At 39.0% G+C, this 15,421-nt stretch overlaps 1 protein-coding gene across 3 annotated transcripts in view; it reads right to left on the bottom strand.

Moving 5' to 3' along the window:
* Positions 1-7,700: 7,700 nt before the first annotated feature.
* Positions 7,701-15,421, bottom strand: part of LOC124118028 (TBC1 domain family member 30-like) — a 129,247-nt gene continuing 121,526 nt past the window's right edge. For all 3 annotated transcript variants that reach the window (XM_048397156.1, XM_046480070.2, XM_046480071.2), the window contains 3 exons: positions 11,488-11,713; positions 10,361-10,549; positions 7,701-9,650 (listed from right to left, as the gene is read on the bottom strand). In XM_048397156.1, coding sequence (XP_048253113.1) covers positions 8,497-9,650; positions 10,361-10,549; positions 11,488-11,713 — 1,569 coding nt within the window. In that variant the 3' untranslated portion in view covers positions 7,701-8,496. The remainder of the gene's footprint in view (positions 9,651-10,360; positions 10,550-11,487; positions 11,714-15,421) is intronic.

The following is a 15,421-nucleotide window of genomic DNA, read 5'->3' as shown; positions in this document are numbered from 1 at the left end:
AACGCGGCACACGTTTGTCAAAGAACGCAAACTTGAACCTTCAGGTTATTTGATAAACGAAATTTAATCTAAAATTCTTCTCTTTTTTTCGAAACCGCAAACACCATGCAGCTGACACAATGTGCTGGATTGCCTAGGCTTGGTGTCATGATGGTTCTTTGTAGCATCTCAGGTTTTGAAATTCATCTATTTAGATGCTGACGCTAAGAATGGTTTTCTTAAATTATTGAACTGAAACTTCTTGTAGTTCCTGTGGCCATAGTTGGTAACAGACATTTAGAAATGGCGTGTGTCATGAACAACCCTGCAAACGTGAACACCTGAAAAACTTACCCAAAATACACCCAATTACCAATTACCCCCCACCCAAAATAATAATAATGATGATGATGATGATGATGATGATGATGAAAAGAAAGAAAAAATACAACACCAAACAAACGAGATGAGGATGATGATGATGATGATGATGATGATGATGAAAAGAAAGAAAAAATACAACACCAAACAAACGAGATGATGATGATGAAAAGAAAAAGAAAAAATACAACACCAAACAAACGAGATGATGATGATGATGATGAAAAGAAAAAGAAAAAATACAACACCAAACAAACGAGATGATGATGATGATAAAAGAAAAAAGAAAAAAGAAAAAATACAACACCAAACAAACGAGATGATGATGATGATGATGGTGATGATGATGATGAAAAGAAAAAGAAAAAATACAACACCAAACAGCCGAGATCTATTACAAGAACCACAACCGATACAAAAAAAAAGGAAATAAAGCGAGCGAAATGTTTAATGGTAATATCACGACTATACCTAATCAAACGTTAACCACAGCCCATTCTCTTGGGAGGTCTCCTGTCCCAGCACATGATGTTAGTGATATTATGCGTCGACCTTCTGTATAAAGTGAGTGTGTACTGAACGTCCTGGTAGGTCATTGCTCATTATGTCAATCACTGGATTGTCGGGGCCAGTATTGATTATTTACAGACCGCCGTCATATAGCTGGAACATTGCTGAGTGCGGTGTTAAAAAAACCCAAACAAACAAAAGTGGTGGATTAACGAACAAGTTGATATTAGGTTATATGGGATGATGACCAATGGTCATATTGTCGGAGGTCTGGAATCCAGGCCAGAAGAGCAATGATGTAATGTCAGTGGAGTGGTCAACCTTACAACATGACAATGTGTGCATTGGTCAGATTAGAGAGTTGACCGATAGTGGAGGCGGCATCTGGAGGAGTTGTCTTAACCCCGCTTTGAACAGTATTCCAGTTATATCTCGGTGTGTCAGCTTAATGTGAGAGGAAAGCCTAAAGTGATGCAGGTCCCAGGCGTGAGGTGAGGTGAAATTGGGTTTAACGTCGCGTCCAAGATTATTGCACTTATATAGCGACGTGCATGCACGTGTGTGTGTGTGTGGCTGCTTGTACTAGTCCGGACTGATGCCGATTTATAGTGCTAGCTCACTGAGATACCATGCCGCAGTTTAACATGAATACCCCACTCAGACACAGTATACTGACTCCGAGCCGACCAGTCCTTGTTTTAGCCCAATTCCGAGCGCCAGACAGGGTAACAACAAGTACCATCTTTTAACGTCTTTTTGTATGACGCGGCCGGGGATGAAACCCGGGACCTTCCGCTATCCGGGCGGACGCTCTACCACTAGACCACGGAGGCGGTTTCAGTGGCAGTGAGATCAGTGATGTCACTATCATCCCCAAAGCATTGTGATACTATTTTACATCTACCAAGCGATACCTCTTGATCTCACCCAAAGATATCTCCTGTGGAAGCCACTTTTGGATGATGCGCTTAATATTGCTGACTGGTAAAAAACAACATCCACTCGCTTGACTGAGTTACATAAAAAAACACAACAGGTAAAGAGATTCAGTAAGATTTTATTTATCAAACGAATGCTGGCAGAAATTAAAGCATTGATTTGCAAAATAGAATAACCTTGATTTTGCAGGATGAATCCAAGAAAGATGAACGATTACACAGGTGAAATCCCACAGTACCCAATGCATTCGTCACCATTCGCCCCTTTCCGTAACCTGCAAGAAGACTCGTCCCCCTATCGATGAATGTTATGTGCGAAAATACGACAAACCAATCAGAATGCGCGTATGATTTCAAGTTCTTCGTCAAAGAATCCCTCAGAAATAATTTTTGATTTTACATATGTCTTGCATCTAAAAATATACCCAAGACACAGTTAAATGTGTTCAATCATACTGTATAATTCCGAAGGTCCCGGTGTGCTTTAAATTGCATCTGAAATATATATAATATATGGGGAAATAAATGTGAACCATTACGCAACGAGTTGACAATTGTTTTAGGTGTGCCCGTTTGCGCAAAGACGGAACCCGGTCGCAAAAATGGCCATGATAGGGGCACGAGTCGCTATTCGGCTTGTCCCGGAATAACACGAGTTGGTCACGAATGTTCCCAATGTTACATGCTGTAGCAGGGCAACCCCGGTACCGATGCTATGTCAGTTCCATTAAGTAACAAAGCACAAAATAACATTTTGATAATCGGCAATAAATTTCCATAATTATACAATAGTTGTCAGGTATGAACATGGACCATACACTTCAGATCAAATAACAATTAAATTTCCAACAACATGTGAGTTGGGAGGCAATTTCGTTGTTTGTTTGTTTTGTTTTGAAAAAACAACAACCCAAAACTGAAGGTATCTGTAAATGCATGTAGGGTCAGGCTATGTATGATTTCATAAAAAAAATGGGAACGCACAGTGATTTTCTTTGTCTGTAGGTACTTGGGCATAAAATAAATTATGCTGGGCAGGGTGTTTGGCAGGGATGAAAGTCTAATAATCAGTTAAGTTGGGGTTAAAAAAAACACATCTGACCAAGAGAAAAATGCCATTGTCTCGAATTTCTTGTTGTGTCAAACTCGCAGTCCAGTCCCCCAAAAGACTAAATCACTATCTCAACCAAGATGTGTGGACTTCTTGCCTGTCTGGAACTAAATTAATGGTCCTAAGAGTTAAAACGGACCTTAAATCGAACAAATTTATTGAAACACATCTTAGCACAAGCAGAGACCATAACATAAATAAATGTATTACATCATCTCGGGCAGAAGTTAGACTTTGTTTCAAGTATAATGGCCTAAACAGGACAGGGCCTGAAACGGACGTGAGCACCTTGTAACGGACCTAACAGGACCTAACATACCCGGGGTATGGATCAGGTGCTTCTACTCCTGGGAAGGTTTTGTTGTTTATGGCTACACTGTGACCACCTGATCCCGTTAGTCGCCTCTTACGACAAGCATAGTCGCCTGTTTCGGGTCGTTAAAGACCTATTCTAACCGGGGTCTAACGGACTTTTGGCGAACAGGGTATCCCTGACTGGATTGAACATGGTGAAATAAAACACATCTCAAACACTTCACTGACTTATCACAAATATCCTACGACTTGTATTTTAACTATTTGCACTTATGTTTCCATGGCTAACAAGCTTCAAAAATGTTTTCTTTAACCCCAGAACTAACAAGACATATATTACGAAATATTACATTGTCTGACTATATTAGGTTATGAGATTAGTAAATCATGACAAGAAAAAACACCCATAAGATATTATTTTCTGAGCAAAATCCAGAAATGAGATTCACTTTCTTTTACTGTATATAAGTTGTTGGGCCATGAAAAGTTAAGACAATATTTCCCATCATCTATTTAAGTCATTCAAAACAGGCCGTGTAAATAATTTTTATCAAGAATGTTCTTTGTACAATATAAAGATTTCATTTTGAGATTATCATTGCTGTCAAGATCAAAAGAGTTAGCTTTCCTTGTCCAAATTAAGATAACATGCTGCCATGTTGGTGCATGATTTTTTTTTGACCAGGGGAAAAAAACGGTTCAGATTTCTAATGAGAAGTACAACCTCTTTTTTTCATGGCCTCAGATATAATCTTTACTCGAGTGTAAATATAAATATACAGTGAGTGAGTGAGTGAGTTGGGTTTAACACCGCTTTTAACAGTATTCCAGTTATATCGCAGTGTGTCAGCTTAATGTGGGAGGAAAGCCCGAAGTGATGCAGGTCTCAGAGGTTTACCACTTCGGTGAAACCCACGAGCACGGGTATGGTGCTGACAAACCTAGAAACATAATTGGGGCAAACCGGGATTCGAACCCACAATCATAGGTTTCTGGCTTGGCCAAGGGACGCAACTCTGCACAGCGAATCGCGGCGCCTTAGACGACTGGGCCACCCGTGCCCCCCATTATTATACAGTAACTATATATAGTTATATAGTAATATGAAAGAATTGGGTCCTTAACCTTCTTTTAGATATATGTGATCATTCAACACAAACTGTCATGGTAACCAACAATATAGAATACTATAGTGCAACATCGAACAACAAAATATATTAACCAAAAAATAAACAGATAATATATATTTATATTTCAAACCAAACACATAGTGCTGCTAAACCATTATGCGTATCTGTTTTAACAATAACAGGATATAACAGGTTTCAGATCCCCTAGAACAAATGTGTAATTACAGTCATAGTAGAAATAAATCTAACATATGACTAGAAAACTTGTCTAAATCTAAGTTTAGACGTAATACTGTGAGATTGATGGAAAACTTACACCTATATTAGTTTTTCCGCCAATCTCATTAAAATCATATACGCTTATATGGGATACGCCTCTGCGAGAAGATCTGAGGATGTCCTCAGATCTTTGCTTAGCGGTAGTGAAAACTAAGATCTGATTTTAATGAGATTGGGTAATCCAGTGATTGACATTATGAGCATCGATCCACACAATTGGGATACGATGACATGTGTCACCCAAGTCAGCGAGCCTGACCACCCGATCCCGTTACTCACAGGGGACTGATATTCTTACCCAGAATCATCTACAGGTGACAGAGAAGAATTGCTCCTGTAAGCTACAAATTTATTATCACAATCTTAAAATTGTCAACTGTTTTGAAGCGCTTGTTAGCTAAGTTCTTGTATCATTATGTATGATTGTTAATAGAGGGATGAATTTTCATTGCAACATGTTGATTTGAAAACATCAACTTATTGCACAATTTAAATATCAACAGAAGAAAATATTGAGGAAAAATAAAGTATTGAACATACATATCTTCTACATTACATAATTTTATCTCTCAACAATATATGTCACCATAAACTCAATAAACAAGACTTTCAAATTTATAATACCGTATTCGACGTAATAAGCGCGTAGTAAGGGTGCTCTCAAAATTAGAAATAGGGGGCTCTTATTAGAATATAATTTTAGTGAGATTAAAAACAAGGTTGAAAGATTGTAAATTTTGTGGTTAATGCTGACAGCCTGAAATGATATGAAAGAAGAATCTGTGTGTATTATACACGATAGATATATTTTCGAGAATTAAATTGCCCATAATTAAGGGTGCATATAACAAATGAGTGCGTATTATACACAAATAAATAAGTCTTGTGTACATTGATCAATCGGAAAGGGTGCTAACTGGGATTGTTCACTAGCCATTATATTAGCAAATAACGCCGTGGGCGCTTATTAGAGTGGGGCGCTTATTACGTCGAATACGGTATGCAGATATCAGTACTACAGCTCTACAGTTTAATGTAGACCAAAATACAGTGTAGGTACTTATCTAGTATATGTACAGTAAGGGATAGTTCAACAGATTTTCTAAAACAAGTGTTTCTTTTCTGTTACTTACTTTGAACAAATGAAGTTCAGGCCAATCAAAGAAATTCATAGCTGTCCACAAAGAAAATAATATTTTTTATGACCTACATACTATGATGCCTAAGATATATGGGTAAAAAAAGAACATATTTTTATTTGTGTACAGCTACAAATTCCTTCAGTACTTTTTTTATTGATACCTGGTTTACAGAAAGTATGGTAATTGAAAACCATTAAAAAACTAATGATAACATTTTACATAGATGTTTTAAGTAACCTTTTAAGATCCTTGAAAAAAATATAAAATGAAAAAAAATTCAGTTGTTGACAAGCAGTTACTTTATCAAAGAGTTACTTCCCTTTGTTCAACTTTAAAGTTTTTTGTTGTTGAACTTTTCCCTAAGTACTTCAAGTATAGCCTTAGATGAAATACTTCTTCTTAAAAGGAACCGGTCGTAATGGTGTGTGCAGAGAAAAAGTCAAGATTATGTCTGTTTTGCAACATTGACACAGCAGAGTTTGAATAACATGACATTAATTCAAGTTTGAAATGCTCTATATATTTTCCATATGTCATGGACCATCACATATTCATTCGTTCATTCATCAAAACTTATTATCTTATTGCCATATTCATTCCTGATGCCTCTTCATCACTTCAATAATTCACCCATCCATCACACCTTAAGAAAATAAATGCTTTCAACTGGCTCTGCAATTTTCATTGTGTAGTTTTAAACACTTAACACAATTTACGTGTATATAGTATGTACACTTGTTAGATGTTGCCATGGTTATCACAAACTTCATGCATTACAAAGAGGATAACTATCATCAGTTTTCCGTTTCATGCAAAACTGAATCAAATGTAAATAAATTGGACAAATTCATAACAGTTTTAAGACATTTTTCTGGAGAAGAAAATTTGATTTGAACATAAATTAGAAGATGTTGAGCTGTGTTACGAAATCAAAACATGATCCGAGATTGATTAGTTCGGCAAATTTCCGAAATACATAGAACCTAATACAAGATTCCTTCACCCAAAATTAGGTTCTGATTAAGGATAAACCGTTTCTGTAAATCATATAATTTCAAAAAGGTGAATAGATTTAACAAATTATCAATCATACTTTGAAATACTCAGACCATTTTTCACAGGTATTTCACCTCTCAAATCTTTCATACATGGGCGATTAACACTTATATTTGTCAATATTTCATATTCGCTTTTCTGGCATTTCACCTTTTAAATCTTTCATACATGAGAGATAACTCCTGTCTTAAATAATATCAATAACTCCCATTATCAAGAAAAACATTCTTTTGATATCATATTTACACTTCCCTCGATGAGAAAACATGTTATTGTCATGATTATATCCTGTCTGAAACATCAGGGCCCCCTTGCACAAAGTGATCTTAGTGCTACGACTATTGTAAGCCTGTGTTAAAGTATGCTAGTTGTAGTAGTTATGATCATCTTAGCGCTAAGATCCCTTTGTGCAAGTGGGCCCTGGCCTTCCATTCATGCATAAATTAACGATAATGAAAATGGACAATCTCATTAAAATCAGATCCTAGTTCTCGCTTCCGCTTAACAAGGACCTGAGGACATCCTATTACGGGTCACGTCAGACCAACCTTTCCTCCGACCAATCAGAGTGTGGCTTACCAGATCATGAAAGTGACAGTCGGAATGTGATTTCTATTCATGCAACCTCAAAAACTTTAACGAGGGTATTCCGAATGATAGTAACGGGCTTAACGACTGAATCCATACAATCTAGACCATCTATTAGCCATTCCAGAATGTTCTTTTGTTAAGTTTTCAAATTTTTAATCGAGAATTTCTCAACATATGTTTCGAAGCGTAGTGGCCAATTTGAAATTAGTTCCGTAAAGCATGAGAAAGCTGCCTTCTGATTGGCTAATGTCGACTTCTTGTCAGTCATTCCATTGGTCGGTGAAAGTTGGCGCAAATTCGGTCTGACGTGACCCGTAATGGGATGTCATCAGATCTTTGTTTAGCGGAAGCGAGGACTAAGATCTGATTTTAATGAGATTGTGAAAATAGACTACTCAGTAATTTACACAAAAAACTATCGGCTATTCCGGGACCCTAAATGATGCGAATGAATTACAATGGGGAGTCTATACAAGCAGACGATACCAAGACGATGAACTGTATGAATTTCCCTGATTGTCCCAAATGTAAGTTGAAATTTTGGCTCTTGGATTTCATATCATTTATTGGATCATATTTACAATGTTTTAATTCAAATGTACAAATTGCCCACTCCCTGTAATGAAATGAAAAACAGATGATAGAAAAACCAGCAAAGTACCGGTACTAATACAATCTTGATTTATTTTGCTGTTTACTGTCAACACTCTCAGTCTTGCAATAATCTTTCATGCCACCACAAAAAATCTCAACTCCATGTTCAAACTTCCTGAAATATCCAATATGGTTGCTATCAGTCACCCCTCTCTCTCCAAATCTATTTCCAATCGAAAATATGTAGGTTTTACTGATATATGGAACTTCAACATAACTTTCAGCCATAGCATCATTTATACATTATATACTACTGAAAAAGGTTAAGGATCACCGGATTCTTCATATTATTATAGTTAATCTCTCAAGCCAACGGGTGTTCTTTAACTTAGTAATATGAAAGAATCGGTTGGTCCCTAACTTTTATTGAGTAGTTTACCATTGTAGACTTGCTCTGTTCTTCCATCCCATCATGAAGCATTCTTGACTTTGAAGAAAGACCCCTGAGATCGCTTCCCTTGTTTTTCTAATTGCTGTAAGGTGGAGCTTGTGTAGAGCCCCAATTTTAGTCCATTCTTGGCTCGGTTCGAGTTCAACTGTTTCATGGGGAAAGGCTTGAAAGGTTTGGTTGGGGATGAGGGCTTGACTGAATTGAATACATCCGGAGTGGTAGGTGTAGTCGACTGTGACGATGAAGACGACGATCTTGAGCTTTTTGTTTTGTTATTGTGTTGTTTACTGGCAATGTAAACAAATTTGGTGAGCATGTCTGTGTGCATCTGGTTCGGACTGGGACCAGTGTCAGACTCCGATGTACTGGAGTTCCTTGTACTGAACTTTAACCTAAGATCTGGTTTAGGTCGGGAGTATCTGTCCATTTTCAGATTTTCCTTATCAATTGAATTCTTGTATCTGCTTCCTGGGTAATCTTCTGTTACTGAATCATTCATTACCCCTCGGTCGAAAGTCAGTGAATCTGTTCTCGCGTCACTGACTGTGATGTCTGGCTGAGAACAAAGTGTTTCATTGGAGCCCGAAACGACGTCTGCTCCATTGGGTAACGAATCTGCACCGGAGTTCACAGCATCTGCATCAGCAGGTATCACCGCATCGACATGATGGACGTCTGCCACCATCCTCCCATCCACAGAATCACTAGAAACTGGTCTTGCATCACTGACCATATCAACACTGGCATTATTATTCACATTTTCAGTTTTCTCCTCAATACTCCCTGAAGTATCAAACTGGGACAAGTCCAGATCCTCTCCTTGCATAATATCCGGACTTGACATGGGCATCTCGCCTTCACTGCCTTCTCTGTCCCGGCTGACGCCCTCACTCATATCCTCCAGTGTCCCACAGCTACTGAAGCTTTCACGTTTAGGTTCCGATTTGGCAGAACTGGCAGAACTGGAACGTTTTTCCCTCCTGATTGGACCTTCCAGTTGAGGATATTTCTCGCAGTGGTTGAACACAGAGACAATCTTCGGCCCCTCGGCTACGAGTCTGTTGCGGCCTCCAGCATGCTTCCCTATAAACAGGTGGTTCATGGCCAGCGGGCTTTCAATCTTGGGGACCAAGACGGTTGCTTTTGGCTTTGGTGACTGTCTTGCAGAGGCAGCTGATGGAGAAAATAGCAAAATTGTCAAAATACACTTTGATTTAGAAGTTTGAAGTACATGAGTTTGTGCGTTTTGTTTTTATGCCGCTTTTAGCAATATTCCAGCAATATCACGGCGGGGGACACCAGAAATGGGCTTCACACATTGTACCCATGTCGGGAATCGAACGCGGGTCTTCGGCGTGACAATCAACCACTTTAAACACAAGGCTACCTACCGCCTGATGTGGGAGGAAAGGCTGAAGTGATGCAGGTCTCAGATGTTTATCACATCAGTGAAACCATGGCCCCTAGAAACATATTCAGCGTGACTCAGGATTCGACCAGACGATCGTTGTTTTCTGGCATGCCTAAGGGAGGCAACTCTGCACAGCACATTTTGGCACCTTAGATGTCTGGGACCCCATTGAAAAAATAGACGGAATGGTAAAATATGTTTGCAAACATCCCAATTTTGAGATTTGGAACATCCCCATTCAACAGAGTCAACATAAAGTGTCTAAAACATCAGTGGTGAGTGAGTGAGTGAGTATGGTTTTACGCCGCTTTTAGCAATATTCCAGCAATATCACGGCGGGGGACACCAGAAATGGGCTTCACACATTGTACCCATGTCGGGAATCGAACGCAGGTCTTTGGCGTGACGAGCGAACGCTTTAACCACTAGGCTACCCGACCGCCCTAAAACATCAGTGAATCAATGACCTCACCTGATATGATGATGTGTGCCTGTCTCTGTCTTAGTCGCAGTTTCTCGTACTGTTTCTGCAGACTGCCGATGTCTGTGCACATCCTCTCCATGTAGACTGGCCCGGCTCCCTGGGCGTCGGGATGGATGCCATAGGCCCCCGGCCCCAGGGCCGAGATGTCGGCTGACCCCGAACCCAAGTCACCGTCACCTGAAACGATACAGGGAATGAGTGATCTTTGTTTGTTTGTTTGTTTGTTGTTTAACGCCGCACTCCAGCTATACGACTTCGGTCTGTAAATAATCAAGTCTGGACCAGACAATCCAGTGATTTACATCATGAGCATTGATCTATGTTATTGGATGCAATGACATGCATCAACCAAGTTAGCGAGCCTGAGCACCTGATCCCGTAAGTCGCCTCCTATAACAAGCATAGTCGCCTGTTACGGCAAGAATGGGTTGCTGAAGACCGATTCTGAGCTGGATCTTCACAGGTAGGAGTGAGTAAGTGAATGTTAATTTATCATATACCTCTCAAAAAAGTTAAAGAACACCCGATGGCATGACAGAATATTTATAGTAACAATATGGAATCTAGGGTTCATTAACTTCTTTTAAGTAGTAGATAATGGATAGCGTTATCTATGAGATAAATTAATCCGATAAATCCTTTGCACAATGTTACACAAACGCGTAAACAATTCCCTAGGGATGTCACGATTCACAAATTGTACCGATGCATCGGTAGATAATTCTTACGATTCGAAACGAGATACATGTAAATTTATATCGATAAGACATTTTAATGAACTCGGTATTCATTTGTTCGCGTTTGATTTTTCTATTCGAATCGAAACGTCTTATTTTCTGAATTTGACACATGCGAAAACTTGGTAGTTTCTGACACTTGTTTGAATAAACAGATTCAACCTTTTCTACGTATTATTATTTTACAAAATAATCTACTGATAGTGATGAGAACACATAATTGTGAATGTGATATGTAATTAAAAAGTTTGCTTCTAAATTTACACATAAAAGGTCGTTATTGCTGTATCGAGATACGTATCTGTATCTTGACCCCAAAATCGAGATACGTATCGTATCGTGATGTACCTGTATCGTGTACCCCTACAATTGACGTACCCCTTCCTTTCATGCCCTGCGGCACAAAGCCCTGGAAGCAGGTGATGGCCTCTATGTCCTCATCGTCCAGGTCGTCCTCGTCACTGTACAGAACATTCTTGGCCACACGAGACCCGCCCTTCTTGCCGGTGTTGGCGGTGTTGGTGAAGGGTCGGATGTTGTACGTGTACTTCTCACGCAACTCACTCAGCTGGGGGAAGGGGAAGGGGGATAGGGAGTAGATGGACTGAAAGGAAGAGAACACCAGAATGAGTGAGGGAGTTTGGATAAACACTGCTCGGAACAATATACTGTAAAACGTGAAATTAATGCGTCTCCAAAAGAATGCGACCACTGGCCTCTAGCCAAAAAATCTACACCCCCTCCCCTCAAGCATCAGTGGATTTATATCTAAACAAAATGTCCTCTGTCAGGTTTACAGGAGAATTCTCACCTTAATCAAATCACACACCAAATAGCACCGCTTATGAGCGCTGAGTAGAGTACTTCAGCTAAAACAATACGTGCACGCTGGCTCGTGTCGGCCTTTGACGCAGTCGCTAAGAGCAAAGACACTGTGTTGGGTGGCGTCTGTCTGAACTTGCAGGTGTGATCAGTGATGACATGAGTGAGTAGAACACTTGTCTTGACCCAAGCAGTGACAATTCACAGGATGTAATTAGTGTTTCAATGACATTGTTTATATACTTGTTACAAGTGCTGCTCAATAAACAATGATGTGGAATACATAGTTGTTTGTTTTCAGCGTATGTCTAAGTTGGTATATCTGCTATCCAAAATGTCTTATTGTTGATATTAATGCGATGTTTAATAATGCGAGCAAAGACTACTCGCATTTTTCGCATTTAATTCACGCTCGCGTTAAATTCACGTTTTACAGTATATCACAGCGTGTCAGATAGGTCTGGGAGGAATGCAGGTCGTAGACGTTTTACCCTTTTGTGAACTTCACACAGAGCACAGGTATAAGCTGAAAAACCAGGAAAACGTAACCACGGCGAATCTGGGATTCGAACCTATGATCACAGACTTGCACAAAGAATTACGTCGTCTTACTAGGCCACCAGTCCCCCAGAGTGAGTGAGTGAGTGAGTTTGGTTTTACGCCGCTTTTAGCAATATTCCAGCAATATCACCGCGGGGGACACCAGAAATGGGCTTCACACATTGTACCCATGTCGGGAATCGAACCCTGGTCTTCGGCGTGACGAGCGAACGCTTTAACCACTAGGCTACCCGACCGCCCCAGTCCCCCCAGAACACAAAGACTCGTACTAACAAGGGAACAAGCTCTATGGCATTTCAGTGGACTTGTTTGTTTGTTGCAGTGTTCAAGCTATATTACAGTCAATCTCATTAAAATCTGACCTTAGTTCTTGCTACCGCTAACCAAAGATCTGCGGACATCCATTTTTGTGTCATCTTTCGCGAACTTTGACCAATATTATTTCACTCATCCATTCATCACTCTATTGGTTTTTTTCCAATTTTTTTTAACATTTTAAGATTTAAATAAACTGAAATAATGTTTTAGATATATATAACAGTTCTAAATATATAGGCTTGACTCAGAATGTAAATAAGCTCATAATTGTGTTTCGGAAATTAGCTCTGTTGTACGCATGCTGAAAAAGCTTCATTGGATATTAACACGTACTGTTTTTATACATTTGAGTTTTTCCTTTAATGCATGCATTTTTTACGCAAGATAATTGAAAGTAATTGGGTTTTGAATATGTTTGGGGAGTATTTTACGCAAATACACAGCTTATCTGTATCTCTGCTTCAGGGTATGTTGTGCTATTTACAAATATCATACATCAGTATGCGATATATTAAAAGTAATGAAAGTTGATGAATGCAAATGTATTATTCACTAACAGAAAGGATTTTTTCTCAAATGCGAAATTTATCTCATATGTCAAATTACCTTCCTTTGGAAAATAGCCGTGGATGAAAAATTGAAAACGTCTCAAATGATATTTGTATCTCAATGGATATGTCCTAACTGCATCGTTCTGTAATTGTGATCCTTTGAAACCATATATTGTGTAGGTAGAAAAAAAGGCTCTGTAGTTCACCTTACTTATGAAAAAATAATTTAATGACACTTCCACCTTATTTTGGGACAAACATCTTCAGCGAGATAAATAAAAATAAAAAGATTCAATATAATATAAAAAAATATTGTGGTACCATCCTTTACAACAATGTTGAGTGTTATTAGTTATCAGCTATTTAAATTTATTAAAATATTATTAAAAAAACATAACAAGGAATTAAACTGCACGCCAAATTTCAGCTTCACCAAATAAATAATCTGTCACAAGGATGACACCCCTCTTTTAAGTGCTGAAGGTCACGAGGCCTTGTAACAGATGAAGCAGTGGCTGTTTTTGCTTTGACCACTGACACACCAGTCAAATTGTCAAATGCTGTGGAATTTGTGGACAATTTGGGCGTGTTTGAACTTGTTTCAACATTCTCATGTTGGATGGTGATATGTTGACTGGACCATCCCACCAGCAGCCCTCCAAATTAACTTTTTTAATTCAAGATTGGTTTCCAAGGCAACCGTATGCAAAAACCTTTTGCCATTGATCCCCAGTGCATGCAGATAAGTTGATGAACAGGATGGCAGGCCAGAGTGTCGTAGGGTCGAAGATACACTGATGTTTATTGCTCATGACAGCTTTTCACTATATTTTCACTGTCATGCTCACAAGTCCTCATAATGACATATTGCAAAACATTTGAATAGGGGAAATTTCCACTTGTCCTTATCATACCTTAACAATGGGGCAATTTCGCAATGACTATAGGACTAGGGCCAAATTCTAATGCTGATGCTGTAAAGGCTGAACAAGGTCAAAATTCACCATACCGCAAAAAAAAGGTACATGTATGTTAACTATCCCCATGCCAAATTTCAATACATTTTGAAAAAATATGGCCAATTCTTGAAAATGCCACCCATATTAGAAATCGGATCAGAATTTTGTGGGCACTTTTTTGAGTGTTTGTAAATGAGATTAATCAACTCCTAAAGCCTTCTAGTTTCTGAAGATGTGTCGAAAAAGCAAATGTTGACGAAGGATGGACGGACAACCATACGGAAGGACGTGCCACAAATTTGCTCATTGATTTTCCTATTTTAGTCAGGTGAGCTTAAAATGTGCAAAATGCACAAACAGACCATATATCAGAGTCAGGTGCTGTTGGAATTATTTATGTTAATATTTCAGTTCTGTATGTCAGCTCATAGCGACTGATGAGCTTGTGAGTGAGTGAGTTGTGTTTAATGCCGCTTTTAACAGTATTCCAGTTATATCGCGGTGTGTCAGCTTAATGTGGGAGGAAAGACCGGAGTGATGCAGATCTCAGACGTTTACCACTTCGGTGAAACCCACGAGCACGGGTATGGTGCTGACAAACCTAGAAACATAATCGGGGTGAACCCACAATCATAGGTTTCCGGCGTGTCCAGGGGACGCAACTCTGCACAGCGAATCGCGGCACCTTAGATGACTGGGCCACCCGTGCTCCCGATGAGCTTGTGAGATCAATCGAGAAACAACACATGCACCTCGCAGACACTGACTGGGGTATGTCGTCTTCACTCACCATTAATGAGAAAAAAACACCTCAACAATCAAACAGTCTCTTTGTAAATCATGTAAACTATAAATAAGTTTGAAACCCTTGTTGATAGTGAAAAACCAGGTAAGTAGATAATTCGGATTTTCTTGATAGGCAACTTGACATGTTCACTGTATTATTTTGGGTCGCAAGGATTTCAAATTAAATAGGTTTTACCCAACATTGTTGCCTGCACATCAATGTTTAAAAAAAAAAACATAAAAAAATAAATGTAACAAAAAAAATTTTGCGAAGAAGATTTGAATAGATAAACTAAAAGGACGTAAAACAAACCA

The sequence above is a fragment of the Haliotis rufescens genome, unplaced genomic scaffold (assembly GCF_023055435.1).
Source record: "Haliotis rufescens isolate VD_foot unplaced genomic scaffold, xgHalRufe1.0.p SCAF_16, whole genome shotgun sequence".
Lineage (NCBI taxonomy): Eukaryota > Metazoa > Mollusca > Gastropoda > Lepetellida > Haliotidae > Haliotis > Haliotis rufescens.
The sequence above is the reverse complement of the archived record's forward strand: the minus strand, read 5'-3'. Positions and strand labels throughout refer to the sequence as shown.